The 19,179-nt window shown below is 39.8% G+C and overlaps 1 protein-coding gene across 1 annotated transcript in view; it reads left to right on the plus strand.

Moving 5' to 3' along the window:
* The window catches only part of LOC138071336 (dedicator of cytokinesis protein 11), a 209,137-nt gene that overhangs the window by 91,170 nt on the left and 98,788 nt on the right, over positions 1–19,179 (plus strand). The window contains exons 13-22 of the mRNA XM_068962866.1: positions 224–346; positions 1,934–2,016; positions 5,019–5,141; positions 5,344–5,420; positions 8,453–8,637; positions 8,729–8,794; positions 10,564–10,656; positions 12,639–12,762; positions 17,458–17,579; positions 18,172–18,258. Of these exons, the coding sequence (XP_068818967.1) occupies positions 224–346; positions 1,934–2,016; positions 5,019–5,141; positions 5,344–5,420; positions 8,453–8,637; positions 8,729–8,794; positions 10,564–10,656; positions 12,639–12,762; positions 17,458–17,579; positions 18,172–18,258 (1,083 nt within the window). The remainder of the gene's footprint in view (positions 1–223; positions 347–1,933; positions 2,017–5,018; positions 5,142–5,343; positions 5,421–8,452; positions 8,638–8,728; positions 8,795–10,563; positions 10,657–12,638; positions 12,763–17,457; positions 17,580–18,171; positions 18,259–19,179) is intronic.

A 19,179-nucleotide genomic window follows, 5' to 3' on the forward strand; every position in this document is an offset into this window, starting at 1 on the left:
TGAGACTGGTGACAAAATTGAAAATCTATATTGAAAGGAACATCAATCAGGACCTTTGAAAACTGTATGAATGGAAATGCTATCTCTTACTAGGGCCCTGGACATGATCCTATGTTGAAGATCAATATTCTGTGCCAAACACACCACTAGGAATCACTAACCAAGCAACTGTATGCATGAGATTACATTAAAGAAAAATCTAATGGAAGGAATTTTTTTCCAGGGAATTTTCTCAGTGACGAATCCACATCCTGAAATTTTCCTGGTTGCGAGAATTGAAAAGGTTCTCCAAGGAAACATCACACACTGTGCGGAACCCTACATCAAAAATTCTGACCCGGCAAAGGTATTTATAAAGATCATTTGTGAGCGTTTCAGCCAAATGCAAAATTTGCCTTTTATTGATACTTTAAATGATATTGTCAATGATGCCTCTAAAAAGAAAGACAACAACAACAACAACAACAACAAAAACAAAATTCTTTCAGCATGCAATATATTCTGAAAATATTGTGTGCTCTGTGAGTATGCATGTTTCAGCTTGAAAATGACTTTTTTTTTTCCCTTTTCACATGGCAATCTGATTTTTGCTTGTTTATCAAAATCAGAGCTAAAGGCTTTTAGGCAACATATGTTCATTGACACTGTATCCTTGGAAATAGCTACTCTTTCTTTATTCCCAGCCCTGCATATAGCCAAAGATGTCAGAGCAACGAGGGTAAAAATGACCCAAGTCCTGCAGTTTCCAAATGCCAGACTGTACTCAAATTTACTCCTGTCCCTGATGAAATGAAAAAAGAAAGACAAGATAGTGAGCCATTCATGAAGCTTCAGGGTATTCAATTCGAAGGAGTTTATTCTGAGGTTTTTGCACTTCCTACTTTTTAAACATCACACCTGTCTGTCTTTTCTATAATGTTGGTGTGTGAAGTGGCAGGGATTGTAGGAAGATTGCCTAGAGGAGGGCATGGCAACCCACTCCAGTATTCTTGCCTGGAGAATCCCCATGGACAGAGGAGCCTGGTGGGCTACAGTCCATGGAGTCACAAAGAATCAGACACAATCTTTAAATGGCAACCTTAAAAGTCGGCGACCCAGATAATTCTCCAAATTTCTGGATCATGAATTCTGAACTTTTGGAAATTATTGATCTAATCCTCTCTCATTTTATAAATGAGAAAAGTCAGGCCCAAAGATGGAAAGCATTCATGGCATGGTTCATTAGCAGCAGTCCAGCTTCTGAGTATTTATGAGTCAGCCTGTTGTATGTAGCCTTTAGTTGTGGATCAAAATAGTGTTATTAAGTGGGAGATGCTGAGGAGACGAATGACTAATTTGTGTGTGGGGGGGAAGTCTCAACAATATAGATAAAAGCCTTCATCATTCTGTATCCCTAGGGATAGCATAGAGGCAGCATTTCACAGCCTGTTTAGACTCTATAGGCAGTTTATCTCCTTTGTCATCTTCCAGTGCCTGTGCAAACAGCAGCTCCTGCCCACGCTAAACTAATTGCATTGATTCTTGATCATTTGGCTTTTATCTTGGGAGTAAAAAGGTCAGCAGTACCCAGAACCAACTTCACCCAAGAGTGAAAGTATATGCCCGCTCATGTGTGAAAGGAAATAGACATTAAAACTGCTTAATTTTTTCCCAGTAGCAGTCTTCAGTACAAAACATGCCCTATATCTATTTTGTTTGTCTTCTGATATCTTGATGAGGGCTCTGTTGATGAGAAAATCCAAAACCTTAGGAAATACTTTATCTTGAAAAGTTGGGTGGCTGATGTGTGTTGTGTTTTATTTATAACTATTTCTGTATCTTGTTTTCCTAGTTTTTGATGTTTTATATCAGTAAGTTGGGGAAATTATTTTTTCTGGTTGAATCTCTGATAGTTTGGACAAATCTGAGCCTATCTTTTTATTTCTAACCTTAGACGGCCCAGAAAGTGCACAGGACAGCTAAGCAAGTGTGTAGCCGCCTTGGACAATACAGAATGCCCTTTGCTTGGGCTGCCAGGTTTGTACAAATATATTTCTGACCCATCTATTCATGCTCCTGTGTGAAGTTGAGGGCTATTGTCCTTGCCGGCAGCATTCAGAAGTCTGTTTCTGACAAACCAGTTATATATTGGGACACTTCGGATGTGTCTCAGTCCATTCAGGCTGCCATAACAAGTTAGACTGGGTGGTTTAAACAACAGACGTTCATTTCTGACAATTTCTGAGGTTAGAAACTTGAGATCAGAGTGCATGGTTGGGTTCTGGTGAGGACTCTTTTCCAGGTTTTAGACAACCAGTTTCTCCCTGTTGTCTCACATAGTGAAATGAGAGCAGGCTATCTCTCTGGCCTCTTATAAGGACACTAATCCTATTCATAAGGGCTACATCCTCATGACTGAATCACCTCTCTAAGGCCATACAAATACCATCACCTTGGGGATTAGATCTCAACTTATGAATTTGGGGGTGTAGGAGCAGCAGAGTGACACAAACATTCAGTCTATAGCAGGATGTAAATATTCTTTCTTTTAGAATTTGCTGTGCCTCAAAGACCCTTTCATTTTTTCAAATGTCTTGCTTCAGGGAAATTTTCTTTGGCTTGGGTTACTGATCTGACTGACACCACTTAATTTTATTGCACTTTGAAACAGAGCTTATTTGCTAAAGTGATGGAATTTTTTTCCAGAAAACCAGAAATTGCAGTGAATTATGTACAATGTGCCCACTATTTTAGAGTTGGCTGGGTTTATGCTTTGAAAAGCCATCATAGAGTAATTCTGAAAAACATACTAAAAACTAGAAGGCGAAAAATGTAGTTGCTCAGTGCAAGTGTGTAATTACTTAGTAGATTTTCTTGCTTTCTGATGACACATTTGGCAACTTCTTCAGGGGTAGTATATTGGGAAGTGTGTTAATTGTACCACATATCTGATGGTGGTTTACATAATTTTTCTCTAAATCTTGCCTGTCTACCTACAGTGATGACTGAAACTATATTCCTTGCTTATACGCCCTTTGAAGTACAAGTTCACTGACTTGTTTATGGTACAGCCTGTACAGCTCACTGGAACTTCTGGGGAAAGGGCACTATGTTTTGAATAATTCAACGAGTTATGTTCAGTGGGTGCTGGGGGGTACCATAAGGGTAGGAGATTTAAGTTCAGTAACTGTTCTATCACTATAATCATTTCACTTGGGAGAGGGTCTCAAAATGTGTTATATGTTGGTAGATGAAAAGGCACCTTGTCCTTATTTTGCCAACTAGTAAGAAATGCTAGCCAAGGATAGGTCAAGGGCAAAGAGTAGTGGAAGGTGGTATACTTAGCTGTTCCAGAAGGTGAAACATACTTAGTGATGCTCCAGTGGCTGCTGCTGTTACTATTGGTCAGAAAGTTCGTTCAGGTTTTAAAAACCAGAATGAGCTTTTTGGCCAGTCCAATATTTATGGTAATTAAGTGCTAACTGTACAAGGTGGGGTTCCCAGGTGGTGCTAGTGGTAAAGAACCTACATGCCAATGCAGGAGTCATAAGAGACACAGGTTCAATCCCTGAGTTGGGAAGATCCCCTGGAGGAGGAAATGGCAACCCATTCCCGTTTTCTTGCTTGGAGAATCTCACGGACAGAGGAGCCTGGTGGGCTGCAGTCCATAGGGTTTCAAAGAGTCAGACACGACTGAAGAGACTTAACACACAGGCACGTACAAGGTAGAGGTCTACGTGCTTAATGTATATTTCTTTTAGAGGTAGGTACTGTTCTCCCCCATCTTGGAGATGAGGAATTTGAGTCACAGAAATGAAAAAATAAATCCTTGCCTAAGTTCACATGGCATGTGTGTAAGCAGGTCTTAGAACTAACAGGACCTGAATTCAGAGCCCACTGTAGACAGCCATGGCACATGCTCTCCACCCCTTTTTAGGCCACATCAGTAACTGCTTGATGCTAATGTGCTTGTAGAAAAATAAATTATAAAATCTTCAAAGTTAGAAGCTTTAATCCCCAGTTCTGATGTGGAATTATGCTGTTTTTTTTTTTTTTTCTTCTTAAATTATTTTGGTTGTTAGCAGCGACAGGAACTGACTCTAAAGGCTTGGCTGGGATATTTAAAAGCTGTGTGATAAACCCCTGTTTACTGAAAATAAAGGAGGTATGCTTAGAAGTAGGACTGATAGTTAGTGCCTTTAACCACATTTTTCAGAGGCTCTGCCAGGGGAGATTGTGCCTTTGGCCATAGTTGCTTCCAGTGCGTTGGGTGCTTGTATATTACTTCCTGTTCTGGCAGTAAAATAGCTACTTTGAAAATGAAAGAGGAGAAGGAGGAGGGAATAATTCTAATTCATATTAGAAATTTTATAGATATATTATAAACTCTATATAAGTTGATCTTAAAGATCTAATTCAATTTTTATCAACTTCACTGAGATATAATTTATCTTTGATTAAAATTCACATTTATATGTCCAGCTTGATAAATTTTCACAGATGTATGTAGTCATATAACTACCACCCCAACCAAGATCTAGAACATTTCTATCACTCCAGAGAGTTCCTCACATCCCTGTCCAATCAGCCATCCACTCCCAGCCAAGCAACCACTGACCTTAACCTATTCTGGACTTCATATCAATGGAATCATGCAGTATGTAACCTTGCCTGTGGTTTCTTGTTCTCAGTCTGTTTTTGTATTTTATCCATAATGTTGTATCAGTTGTTCATTGAGTGGTATTCCCTTGTAAGAATATACCACGATTTGTTTATCCATTCATTTGTTGATGAATATCTGGGTGGTTGCCAGTTTGGGGCTATAACAAATAAATCTGCTGTGAACATTCAAGTACCATGTGGAAATATGCCTAGGAGTTGAATCGCAGGATCAGAGGGTAGGTGTATGCTTAACTTCATGAGAAACTGCCAAATTATTTTCCAAAAGAGTTTCACCATTTTATGTTCCCATCACCACTATTTGATCTTAATTTATCCATACTTTCAAGTTAAAAAAAAAACCTCTGTTGCTCTTTTAGGCCCATTTTCAAAGATATTCAAGGCTCTCTGGACCTGGATGGGAGATTTTCTCCTTTGTATAAACAAGATAGTAGCAAGCTTTCCAATGAAGACATTCTCAAGTTGCTCTCGGAATACAAGAAGTAAGTGTTTTAGAGTTACTGCAGTAAATCAATATCATAGATGAATTATAATTTCTTTGAATGATGAATGTGAGTCATATGTGGGAAAAATCAAATGTTGGAGCGTTTGGATTTGGAAGCATTTGGAAGTTTGAATAAACGGTAACCAGTGCACTTAGTAATCATATTTTTTGAATATAAAATATTCTTATTTTACATCTAGGCCAGAGAAGACCAAATTGCAGATTATTCCTGGGCAGCTAAACATCACAGTAGAATGTGTTCCTGTGGATTTTTCAAGTAAGAACTTACATATTGCAAATAAACCTAAAAGGCTACGTTTGAATCTCAGGGTTTTTATTTTTTTAATGTTTATTTATTTCACGGTGCCAGGTCTTAGTTGTGGCACGTGATCTCTTAGTTGTGGCATGTGGGATCTAGTTCCCTGACTAGTGATAGAACCTGGGCCCCCTGCTTTGAGAGCACTGAACTACCACCAGGGAAGTCCCTGAAGCGCAGGTGTTTTATCTTCCTAACATTTTTCTTAAGATTTAAATGGTGTATTTGTTTCCTAGGGCTGCTGTAAGAAAGTATTACAAACGGGGTGGCTTAAAACAACAAATTTACTCTCTTGTGGTTCTAGAGGCTGGGAGTCAAAATCAAGGCGCTGGCATGGCCACGCTCCCTCTCAGGGCGCTGAGGAAGAACCTCTTCTCCTAGCTTCTAGAAGCTGGTGGCTAGCCTGGGTGTCCTTCAGCTTATAGATGCATCCGTCTGGTCTCTGCCTCTGTCCTCATGGTCTTCTACTAAGAGCACCAGTCATTGGATTTAAGGCCCGCCTTAATCTATTATATGGGCTTCCCTGGAGGCTCAGACGGTAAAGTGTCTGCCTCCAATGCGGGAGACCCGTGTTCAATCCCTGGATCGGGAAGAGCTCCTGGAGAAGGAAGTGGCAACCCACCCCAGTATTCTTGCCTGGAAAATCCCATGGGCAGAGAAGCCTGGTAGGCTATAGTCCATGGGGTCGCAAAGAGTCAGACACGACTGAGCGACTTCACTTTAATCTATTATGATCTCATCTTAACTAATTACATCTGCTAAGGCCCTATTTCCAAATGAGGTCACATTCTGAGTTTCCAGTGGACATGAATTTTGGTGGGACACTATTCAACCCGGGACACATGGTGAATAGTTAGAGATTAGGAAGTAAATTAAGTTGATTTTTATCAGATGCTGTTTCATGTATAATATATGATGTGAGTGTGTTCCAGTCAGTTTCTGCTCCTTTTGCCTTGGCTGAATTTCATTAGTGAAGGGATCCAAAAGGAGAATTTCATTTCTTGTTTAAAGACAAGAATCTATGATCCCAGGAGAAAAATGGACAGAAGACAGAAAAGACAATTTGCAGGAAATAAAATGACTGGTAAATAATTGGAAAACATCTAGTCTCAGTAATTATGCCAGTAACACAAATGCAAATATTTCAGCATTGTGGTGTTTTTGTTCATCTATCAAATTTGCAAAAAATAAATTGTAACTGTCTAATGCCGGCTTAGTTTTGGCCAGGCACTGTCACCTATCTCAAGTAGGAGTACAATTTGGCAAGAGACATCCATGAATGTCTGTAACTAAGGCATTCTAGTTCTGACATTCTATCTATCCATTTATTCACCAAAGAAACATTTATTGAGTAGACTTTATTGAATACTTACTAGGTGCTTTGAAAGTATGGAGATTACAGTCTAGAAAGAGTGACAGGCATTTAAACAAGAGCAAATGAGTAATTTCTGTCTCTGATTGTGTGGGCCACTTTCAAAAAGGGTGGCTAAGGAAGGCCCACCACGTGGCCCAGTCAGCATGAAATGGTTCGGACTGTACATTCTGCTCTGAGGGGGTCACATGTAAAGATCTTGAGGTGCAGCTAGCTTGGTTTATATGGACACAAAGGGAACCAATGAGGCGCTAGTCTAGTGTGTGATGTGAACACAGGAGATAAGAAATGAAGTAGGAGAAGTAGGAAGAATCACATCATGAAGAACATTGTGAAAACCATGGTAACTCCTTAAAAAACTGAATTTCATCCCAAGTACAATGAGAAGTCACAAAAGGATTGTAAGTAGGAGAGTGGCAATTGGCATGTTAAAACATCTAAGAGTTCAATGGATTATTTTTTCCTAAGGAAATAACTTGAAGTGTAGACAGGAGTTTATGCGTAAAGATATTTTTTGCAGTGTTGTCTATATTACAGAGGGGACTGAAAGCAACCAAAGAGTACGACACTGTCAGTGTGGTTCAGTCATGCTTCAGTTCATGTGTGGTTCAGTTCAGTTAGGGATCCTGATACCATGAAACTTTTATGCAGCTCTGCAAAATGATGTTTACAAAGAACTCATGAAATAAGATATCAGATAAAATACCAACAACTAGGATAAAGTTCTCTATGCAGTGAGATTTTTGTGTTTGTTAGATGAGACATACATAGGAAGAAGACTACAAGAAAATATGCCAAAATATTAGCAGTAGTTAACTCTGGGTAGTGAAATGATCACTTTTATCTGTGGACCTTTATTCTGTTCTTCCAGATATTCTATTGTAAGTATCGCTATCATAGAAAACAAAACCCAGTGAAAAATATTGTGTCCTCAGATCTGACTCTCCTGCATATTTCTTCTCCATCAATATCACTCTTCAGCAAGGACCAGCAGTCTTAGAGCCCCTTTAAGTGTATGAATAACCTTTACTCCAAGTGGCTACCTCAATAACATGTGCTGCCATACTTCTCTAAGGCTTTGTGTTTTCCACATTCGGGAGGATGGAATTTATTATTGGTAACACATCAGAAGATCTGTAGTTTCAGAAGGCTGCCATTTTTCCTTAAGTGAAAATTTGCACCTGTACCAAGTTAACTTTTTAAGAGGGACTAGCCATGAGCTAATTGGCATAAATTTACTGTTACTTCCCTGATACCAATAAAAAATTGCAGTGAAAAGCTAAATTGCAGTCGCAGGAGGAAAAATGTAATGGATTTCTTTGCAGAGTTTAAATTTGTCAAAATTATGATGTGTTATATTTGGAAAATCACTCTACGTTGAGAATGAAATAGCAATCCGCATCTGGTTTGAAGGGTTTCACTAAAATCAGCATCAGGCTACTTACTCCTACTTGTTCTTCTGGGTTCTTGAAGTGGCTGTATGAGTTTTTGTCAATCACTAAGAATTCTGTTTGTTAAACCACTCTTTGAGAACACAATCCAGGTATATATATGTATTTTATAAATGCAGGAATGTGTTAACAATTGTTGCATCTTTGCCTGTTTATTTTTTCTGCTGTAGATTGTATTACTTCTTCATATGTGCCTCTGAAGCCCTTTGAAAAGAATTGTCAAAATATTACTGTGGAAGTTGAAGAGTTTGTTCCAGAAATGACGAAATATTGTTACCCATTTACCATTTACAAAAACCATCTATATGTATATCCCTTGCAATTAAAATACGATAGCCAAAAAACATTTGCCAAGGTAAACAGGGTAAACTATACATTTTGGGGTGTTACACTTGTTTATAATCTTCTCGTTTTGTGACTCATTTTGAATGATGAATCATTTTTAGGCAAGGAACATTGCGGTCTGTGTGGAATTCCGGGATTCGGATGAAAGTGATGCTAGCGCTCTAAAGGTTTGTTTGTGATATTGATAAGCATGCATTTTTCATAGAGACAGACATTTTGGTACTAGGTAGTTTCACATGCTAAGTTTCCTGTGCTTAAATGTCAAAGAAAATGTAGTAAAGTGACAAATGTAAGATTGCCTTTTCTACTCTTAAACATTACCGGTAAGATTGAGTTAAATATTAAGAAATGACACAATATGTTAGGAACGTATATATAGCTTTAAAAAAGGGTAAGCTGCATATGCCAGAATTTTTGCCTTTGCTCCACTTGGATTTTGCCTTGCTTCAATGCCCAATCACAAGGTCATTTTCTTCTGACAGCTTATAGTGGTACCATCAGGGGAGTTTAACTCCTTTCTCCTTGAAACCTGAACAGGCTTCAAGCTGACAGTAGCACAGCATGACTGCTTTGATCTGAGATATGACTTCGAGTCTGTGGCTGGCCAAATGGTGCCTCCAAACTTGAATGAATGATCTAGGAAAAGCATCTCAGTATCTGATATTGCGATCCTTAAAAAACTGCCCTTACAGTTTCACTCTTTATAGCCACCTTTTACTTTTGGCTCTTTAGCCCAGGAATCAGAGGCCTGAGAGAGAAATCTGAACATCTAGCCATCACAAAGTGTTTATCTGGCTCCCTACGTCTCTAGCTTGAGCCTAAATCAGACAGATGGATAGCGAGTCTTCCTCTTAAACCACCTAGGAAAAGAGGCTGGAATATCCCCAATTAAGTCATTTAATGTTTAATAGCTCTTATCTTTGAGAAGAGATTTTTTTCACAGAGAAACCTAAGTTAATTTAAGGATTAGCTGGCTAAAATGAGGTGTGGGTTCTCTGATTCTTCTTCAGTGGAGCTGAGAATAGTATTTTTTCATCCCCGTGCACTATCCTTTTGTATACTCAAAGACTCTTAGGTTACCTCTCTGCAGTCCCTGCAAATTGCCTTCATAACCATATTTCAGGAGAGCAGGCGAGTGTCAGTTTCATTTCTTAGCTGGCCTGGAGGCTGGCTCTGAAGTACCCGAGTGAGGCCATTAGTAGCCTGGCTCATTGACTCCATATTCATCCTTGAATGTATTAAGCCTATGGAAGTGAAAAACTCACACTAGAAATGAAATCGGATCTTTCCACGGAACCCTAGAAAGCCTTCCATTCATTTTATTGGTATAGCAGCAAGCTGGTGACTCTGAAAGTGTGGCTCATAAAGTGAGAAAACAGTAAGCCCATCTGTGGCCTAATGGCCATTCATTTTCTAATTCCTTGAGGCTAGGAATGGATCTGCTGTTGGTTCTGTTAAAAGTCCTTACCTGGCCCACGCACAATGAGCATTCAGCACATGTTGCTGACCGACCAAGGAGGAGCTTCTCATATTAATAAGTGCAAATAGCATGAGAGAAGTAAGCTTGCCAGGCCTGGCTGGAGAGTGTTTCCCTTCCAAATGATTAGAAGTGTTCAGCCACTTCCTGTCAGCTAGGTTGAAACTGTATTTCTTTGGTGGCAGGAAATTCAGCAGCATCCATGGAGCCAAGTTAGGCGATGTCTGGGGGTGTCTGGAGTGACTGGAAATGATTTGGAATTTACAGGCTCATGGTGAGAGCTGGGTGGGCTTGGCCATGACCCTGTGCTCACAGATGCCCATAACTGTATGTGGTTCCTGGTGGGCTGCCATCTATGGGGTCGCATAGAGTCGGACACGACTGAAGCGACTTAGCAGCAGCAGCATCCTGTTCAAAGAGCAGCATGGAGAGTGGTGACTCTGTTTCCTTCTTTTGCAGTGTATCTATGGAAAACCTGCAGGGTCTGTCTTTACCACAAACGCTTATGCTGTTGTCTCGCATCACAACCAAAATCCAGAGTTCTATGATGAGGTAAAATACGTTATTTCTTATTGAGAAAATGCTGCGGTGGTTGTTTCTTTTCTGTTTGAATCATTTCCAATCTTGCATCTGCACCTTCAATCCCTGAATGGTTAGTCACATGAAAATAGAAAATGTCACATCAGAACGAAGGGCCACTGCCTGCTTGGTGCCCTTTGGTGACAGTGGAGGCAGGGCCCACAAATGGAAGGGGCTCTGATGTGAGATAATGTAGGAAACAGACAGCAGACTGGAACAGGACTTCTAGCCCACACTTGGACATCAGCTGGCTCCGTGACCTTGAGCAAGTCACTTCCCCTCCCTGAGTCTCTAATTTCCAGAGTTTAAAATAAGACATTTGGAAGGGGTTTTCTGAAGGCCCTCCTAGCTCTTACCTCCTGTGGTTCTGCATGGGAGGGTGCAGCCTGTCTGTAAGTGAAATGCTCTGAGAGACACAGTGGTGTGGCTGGGCCCCCAAAATCCCATCGGCTACACCAAATGCCTCAGTGCAATATAGACAGAGGCCATCTCCCGGCCTCTGAGTGCCTGTCCTCAGTCAGGTTGCCCGATTCTGTCCCTGGCTCTCTTTCTTCCCAATTCTCTGTCTCTGCGTGTCTGTGTCCTTCTCAGTGTCTCTGTCAAAACCTCTTTGAGCCTGTGCATAGACAGCTTATCCAAATCCTCAGGCTGCCCTTGATAGCCATGTGTCTCTGTGGAACCCGGGTGTGCATCCCAGGCCAAGAGCTCTGCTATTTCTGCTTCTCAGGCTCCACGTGTCCATCCCTGGCTTGGTTAGAAACCATCCCCCTACCCTGCTGTCCCCGGTTCCCCAGGCCCAGCTGCTGTAGTATGGAGGCCTGAAACCCCAGCCTGGGACTTGCTCATTCCTACTCAGTCCAGTGCCCCAGCCTTTGCAGGGAATGTGTTTTTGCCACCCAGGGAGGGAGTGTGTCCATATTTATGTGCAGCAGAGCATTAGATACCTACCCAGATGGTCTGGGTGCTGTGAATAGGCATATTCTGTGGTGAAATATACCTACAACAGAAATTAGTTATCACACCAAAGCCATGTCTTGTGTGAATGATAATTAGGCCAGATGTCCCATCACCAAGCTGTTTAATATATTCCTCTCTATAACCAGTGCCAGTCACTAGAGAAAGCTTTTTCATGTAGTAAGTAATCCATGTTAGGAAGCCAGAAATGGACTTTTCAAACATTTGCTATGTATTAACCAGGAAAGTGAACGTGAGCATGTATGTTTGCATGGGTTCCTGGGCAGGTCCACGCATGTGCATTAAATCAACTAAATCTGTGATCTGTCTCCCACATCCTTCCCAGGAGACATTACAAACATTCACTTGGGTTCTGATTGGCAAATTACTTGAGGTGCTTGTATTAAAGTATTAATTTTTAGCATGAAATTCATGTATCATAATGATACTTTTTATTTATTCAAGAGTAAAGCTGTGTTTTTCCTCTAAAGAAATTTATACAACTGTAATTTGTGGATTCCATAATACCTCAGTGACTTTTTGCTCATTTATTTGTAAAGGCTTTTTTTTTTTCCCAGGCAGAGGAGGGCAATGATTTTGGGGAAAAAAAAAAAAAAGGCAGGTTTTCAAATTCAGTGCACATTGTAGATGGATTGGATTCACTGACTCCAATTGAGTTTCATGATATCTCTGGGCTTTAAGGATGCGGTTTTGATCCAGTGTTTCAGAAAATCCTTCTGCAAAGTTGAATCCAGGAGAATCCACAACTCTCCAGGAAGAGTAATAAATCAGCCCTCACAACCCAAGAGAATATTATTGTCAAACTGAAACTGACCAGAAAGGCATTTGGAATATATTTAAATGATATCTATTATTTGACCACTTGACCTGTGATTTAGAAAATTATGTCATTGGAAAAGTATGATGAAACAAAGCTAAAGGTCTGACAGTCCCACTTGACGATGAAAACAAAATGCTCTATAATTTTGCTTTCATTTCAGATAAAAATTGAGCTTCCCATTCACCTTCATCAAAAACATCATTTGCTTTTCACTTTTTATCACGTAAGTTGTGAAATTAATACAAAGGGAACAACCAAAAAGCAGGACACAGTTGAAACTCCAGGTACGTGTGTTCTTTATTGGAGAATAGTTGATTTACAATATTGTGTTTGAGGTGTACAGCAACTTGATTCACTTGTACATATGTATGCATCTATTCTTTTTTGGATTTTCTTTCCATATGGCTTAAGACAAAGTGTTGAGTAGAATTGGCTGTGCTGTTCAGAAGTCCTTGTTTATAATCCTTTCTATCTATGTATTTATCTATATTTATATCTATGTCTAATCTATCTATAAGTGTGTATCTTTTAAAATTAAAAAAAATTTACAGTATAATTGCTTTACAATGTTGTGTTAATTTCTGCTGTACAACAGTGTAAATCAGCTACAGGTATACATATATCCATGCATTCTTTAAATCTCTCTCTCTAGAGCTATTCAAAATGGAGTTGTCTTAGGATATAACCTCTTTCACTGAGCTACAGACCACTTCCCCTTATCAAAAAGTGCATTTCTGAGTTAAAATTTCCATGCTAAAATATGAATTACATGTTCATTTTATCATCATTTCTACTCAACATCATGTCCAAATGCTTGCCAGTGTGCTTAGACTACTGTAGGCAACATAAAGTAATATTGCTCTTCTCAGAGAGAAACCCATATTGTGATGCTATATTTTTGTTATTTCTTTTGTGTGGAATGGTCCAGCAAGCAGAACCTTCCAGCTCTACTCATTTAGAAGAGGGAAGTAAGCCCAGAGCCATGGGCATTTTTGAACCCAAGGGAGATTGGAATTCTAGGGAGAAGAGGATAGATTTAACAAACTTGAATAAGCATTGATAGTGAAGCCCCAGTTGTGGTCTCATTCCTCAAGGCTTTAGATAGACCAATGGGAAGCATCCTTGGGAGAATATCACAGGTCCTATGGACATGGCCCATGCCACATCCACTATGTCAGTGTCAGTATGCTTTGGGATTCAAATCCAAGTTAGCCTGTGCCAATCTTTTTCTTTCTTTCTTTTTTTTTTTTTTAACATTTTTAGTGGAATTTAGTTGCTTTACAATGTTACATTAGTTTCTATTGTACAGCAAAGTGAATCCGCTATATGTATACATATATCCCCTCTTTGTCATCACAGAGCATTGAATAGAGATTCCTGTGCTATATAGTCTATTTTCATTAGTTAATCTATTTTATACAAGGTAGTATATATATATGTCAATCCCAATCTTCCAGTTCTTCCCACCACCCCCTCCCACCCTTGGTGTCCATTTGTTCGTTCTGTACATCTGTGTCTCTATTTCTGCTTTGCAAATAGATTCATCTATACCATTTTTCTATATTCCACACATATGCATTAATATGTGATATTTGTTTTTCTCTTTTGACTTAGTTCCCTCTGTATGACAGCCTCTAGGTCCGTCCATGTCTCTGCAAATGGCACAGCTTCGTTCCTTTTTATGGCTGAGTAATATTCCATCGTATATATGTCTCACATCTTCTTTATCCTTTCCTCTGTTGATGGGCATTCAGGCTGCTTCTGTGGCGTCAGCCTGGACCCATCTTAAATTTGTTCATTCACTCGGCAAATATGTCTGCATATCTATTATGTACTAGATATTGTAGTAGGTAATATGGAGAAGACAGTGGAGCATCGAACATAGATCTCATCTTCAGTGAGCACATGGTCCAGTGGGGGAAACAAGATCTATGTAGACATTTATAACACAAGATAGAAAGTAGTAGTTACCAATAAAATGGTGCTGTGTGATATCGGAGAAGAGCGAGTTATTCTCTGACATCACATAAAATTATTCAGTTCAACTGGTGGAAGGACAAGTGGCTGGGAGTCAGGGAAGGCTTCCAGGAGGTGATGGTGTTTGGGTGAGGCATTGCAGGGTGGCATAGAGTTTTATAATGCAGTCAAGGAATAGCCAGTATAGAGGCAGAGTATTGAGGGGTCTGGACAGGGAACCCCAAATAGTTCCATGCACTGAAGCACAGGAAACTGGGGAGGGAAGCATAGGATGGCAGATTGAAAAGGAAGAGTCAGATGGTGGAAGGCCCTGAATACCAGGTTGTGGGTTTGATTTTATTCTGTTACCAATAGGAAATACTGGAGGGTTATTAACACCAGTAGGAGCTGTTTTGCAGGAAATCCAATCAGGCAGCAATATAATGGGTGAGGTGAGGTGGAGCAGGAAAAAGGAAGGAAGGAAACACCAGTTAGGGGGCTATTTCAAGAGTTCAGGAGAGGAAGGGGACCACAGTGGGGCTGTAATGGTGGGTGGGTGGGGGGCAGGTAGTGAGGGTGGAGAAAAAGACAATTGCAGAGGAATATACTGGGCCTGGCAAGTGATGGGCCTCTAGAGAGATGATTCAAAGTTAGCACTGAAGTTTCAAAACTGGAAGGCAGATATTGCCGAGTAGCAGAGTTATGCCTAGGGATGGTGGGTTTTGACTGATGTTGAGTTTGCAATGTTAGTAACACATCTGAGTGATGCCCAGCAGGCAGCAGTACTGAATATTAGGAGAGTCCCTTTGTGGATAGTGTGGTCATGTTCTAGATCCCCATAGAAATTGCTGTTCATTTAGGGTAGTGACCTTGCAGGTTGAGAAGAAATCTAGCAGAATAATGAGACAGTGAGGTGCATGACAGTGTACCTCCTGAGGAAACAAACAACTGTTGCCTTATCCAGGTCCTAGACAGAAGTGGGCAAAATGCTCAGTAGAGCATGAGGTGGTTATTTTCTTGCTACTCATCAGTTTTTAAAATATATATATTGAAGTTTTTTTGAAGTATTATTGATTTATAATGTTTCAGATGTACAGCAAAGTGACTCAGTTATGCATACATATGTATATATACACACATAGCCGTTCTTTTTCAGATTCTTTTCCATTGTAGGTTATTACAGGGAATTGGACACAGTTCCCTGTGCTGTATACAGCAGGTGCTAGTTTTTAAAATTTATTTTATATAGAGTAGTGTATATCTGTTAATCCCAAACTCCTCCCCAGCACTCATTACTTTTAACTGTCCATCCTTTAAGTGGTTTCACACTTTTGATGTAGATGCTGTGTGCTTGACCTTGTACCTTTATAGCTTCCAAGCATTCTAGATGAGTTTTGACTAAGAGACACACTTGGCCATGCTCTGATTGATTTGCAGTGCAAGGATATTGCCCATGCAATTCCATAGAGACAGAAAGTAGATCAGTGGCTGTCCACGACTTGAAGAAGAGGAAATAGAATGTGACTTCTGAGGGGTATGGAGTTCCTTTTGGGGGTGATAAAAAAGTTCTGGAATTAGGTAATGGCAGTAGATGTAGCTTTGTGAATATACCAAGAACCATTGAATGGTATACTTTAAATAGATTAATTGTAAGGCATCTGAATTAAATGTCAATAAAAATTTATGTAAGGAAAAAATAACCCTGAAAAACAAGAAATATCTTTTCCTTTTCCTGCTTTCTGGACTGGAAACCTTTTGTCATTTGTCTGATTTTCAGTTTAACTACTTTGACAGAGTCCTTTTGAATGGTTCTTCTGCTCATGTTACTTTCCTTTGCTTTTTCTAAAAGAAAAGCCCTGGGTAAAGCATTTCTGAAGCTGTACTAGTGAAGATGCCCTGCAGGCGTGTTTTGGCGTCTGAGAAAGCCATTCAGTCTATTTGGAGAATGCAACATATCAGTCTCTTTAAGAATTAAAGCTTTGCCAAATTAGACACGTTCTAACCAGATTTGTGTTGACTTCTGTGTTCACACTGTAAACACACACACACATGCATGTGCGTGCGCACACACACACACCCACACACTCACACAAAGAACTTTAAAGCATCAGAAAGCAGTGGCTTTCAAAAGTACTCTCGAGCCAACACCCTCCCTCATATGCCAGAACTCAGTTCAGAGCAATCCTTTTTACAGCTAAGTTATAAACACTTGAAGTCCAGAGTAATCTCTATAATGGAAATACTGACACTGCTTGACTTGAGCAACACAGATGGCTCTGGATTTTTTAGCTTAGAACATGATGAGTTTTATAATAAGAAGCCAAGAGGCTCTTTGGGGTAGAACTGTTAAGAAATGTAGAGACTGGGGAGGAAAATCTCTCAGTGATTCCACTTGTAAGTACTGTGCTGTGGCTGTATTCTCTTGCTACCTCTCTTCCTTCTGTAATCAGGAAAACTGCCCAACCAAATACTGCTGTGTATAAATATAGAACGTAACCCTGACTTGTGACCTTCATTTTCCATAGTCCTTTACTTACCCTAGGGTTGCTGGAAGAAATTTTGCAACATGGTGATTGCTGTCTGATTATAGTCTCAGATATGAGACTGTAAGGGTGGACAAGAGACATCTGAATCTTTTAAAAAATAAGTACCAAAATGCTCCCCTAGTATGTCAAGATAATGAAATGGATGCACTTTAAAAGCTTTCAAGTGTTCTGGTATATCAGCTCACGTTGGTCTTTCAATCGCTGTTCTATAGAAGATCTGGGTGTTATTGTTCCCATTGTTATAGTCAAGGAGGTAGCGTGAATAACCTGTTAGTGGCCAGGCTAGGATTAGGAAGCCATCCAAACTAATTCCCCACCCCCCCCACCCCCCCAGTGCTTGGATGCCTAACACCTGGACTCTCACATACAAACCCCTGGCAGCATCACCAGCCCTACCCTGCTCCCCAGTGACCAGACATTTGTGTAGCTAATTGCATCTGTGATTTCATTTCTCATGGCCGATTATTGTCTTGGCAGTTGGCTTTGCCTGGGTACCTTTACTGAAGGATGGTAGAATCATCACACTGGAGCAGCAGCTGCCAGTTTCCGCCAATCTTCCCCCAGGCTACATGAGTCTGAATGATGCAGAATCCAGAAGGGTAGGAAAATCTCTGTATTTGTTGAAGAAATCATGAAATGTTATTTTTGCCTTCTTTTAAAAAATGTTATTGAAGTATAGTTGATTTAGTGTCATGTTAATTTCTGCTGTGCAGCAAAGTGATTCAGTTTTCCATATATGATGAAATGTTTAAAAAAATAGAATACTGTTGGTGTATTGCATGGTTTAGTGTGGTTGATAGCTACTCAGAGTGTGGTTTGAGGGCTGATGCTGGTCCACAACAAAGAGAAGTATGGAAAATGAGTGTTGGGAAGTTTCTATCATAGTTTGACAAAGTAACCTCATGTCAGTTGATTTCAGTTACTTAAAATGGGACTCTGATTTTGTGCATGATAAAAAAATTCCTTCATATAGTCATTTTTATTGTCATTAGGAAAAGTATCCGCCTGCAAAGGATGGGAACTTCAAAATGATTTAGGATACATTTATTCTAAAGGCAGGTTATTTTCTCCAATAGTTCCCTATGTCTGCAACTAGCACATTTGTTTCTGAGAAAAATGTTGAAATACATATATTGCTCATCTGTCTATTACTGTGGTACAAAAACTCACATGTATGTTTTCTGTTCCCAGCAATCAAATGTGGATATTAAGTGGGTAGATGGTGCAAAGCCTTTGTTGAAGATCAAAAGCCACTTGGAGTCTACCATTTACACTCAAGTAAGTTGCATCCCATGAATTTGTAAAAAAAATTTTTTTTTGCCACACCATGTGGCATTTGGGACCTTAGTTCCCCAGCCAGGGATCAAACCCATGCCTCCTACTTTGGAAGTGAGGAGTCTTAACCACTGGACCATGAGGGAAGTCCCTGAATTTTGTCAATTTTAATACTTGAGTTTTTTTCTTGATTAAAATAGATTATATTCATTTCTACAGCCTTAGAGAAGTTGTGGCCTGAAACACTTTCTCATTAGTAATAACACCATTCTTAATAATAGCTCAAATTTTTAAATTCTTCTCAAATGACCAAATCCTTTTATTCCCATTGACTGATTAGACTCTTCCAAAACTCTGAAAAAAATGTGGAGGCTATTATCACCATTTTTAAACCAACATATATTTTTTGAGCTGTTTTAGATTTACAGAAAAATTATGAGGATAGTGCAGCTATCTCCCATATGCCTTATACCAAGTTTCCTCTAGTGTTAACATTTAACATGAGTGTGACACGCTTGTTACAACTCTTGAAGCAGTATTGAGACATAATCATTAGCTGAAGTCTGGCCTTTATTCAGATTTCCTTAGTTTTTACCTGTTAGTACCCCTTTTCAGTTTCAGGATTCTATCCAGGATAACATGTTACTTTTAGTTGTCACATTCCCGTAGGCTCTTGGCTGTGACAAGTTCCGAGTGTTTCGTTGTTTTGGGTGACCTTGTCAGTTTTCAGGACTACTGGTACTTTGCGGATGCCCCTCTGTTGGAATTAGTCTGATGTTTTGCTTATGGTTAGACTGGAGCTGAACACAGAAGCTGGCAGTCAGTGGATCAGGGTTAGCTACTACAGTTTGCTCTTAGACTCAGCATCCTTGAAATTAGAATCAAGTATCTGTGAGACACCTCAAGCACCGTTTGAAAAATCAT

The sequence above is a fragment of the Capricornis sumatraensis genome, chromosome X (genome assembly GCF_032405125.1).
Source record: "Capricornis sumatraensis isolate serow.1 chromosome X, serow.2, whole genome shotgun sequence".
NCBI lineage: Eukaryota > Metazoa > Chordata > Mammalia > Artiodactyla > Bovidae > Capricornis > Capricornis sumatraensis.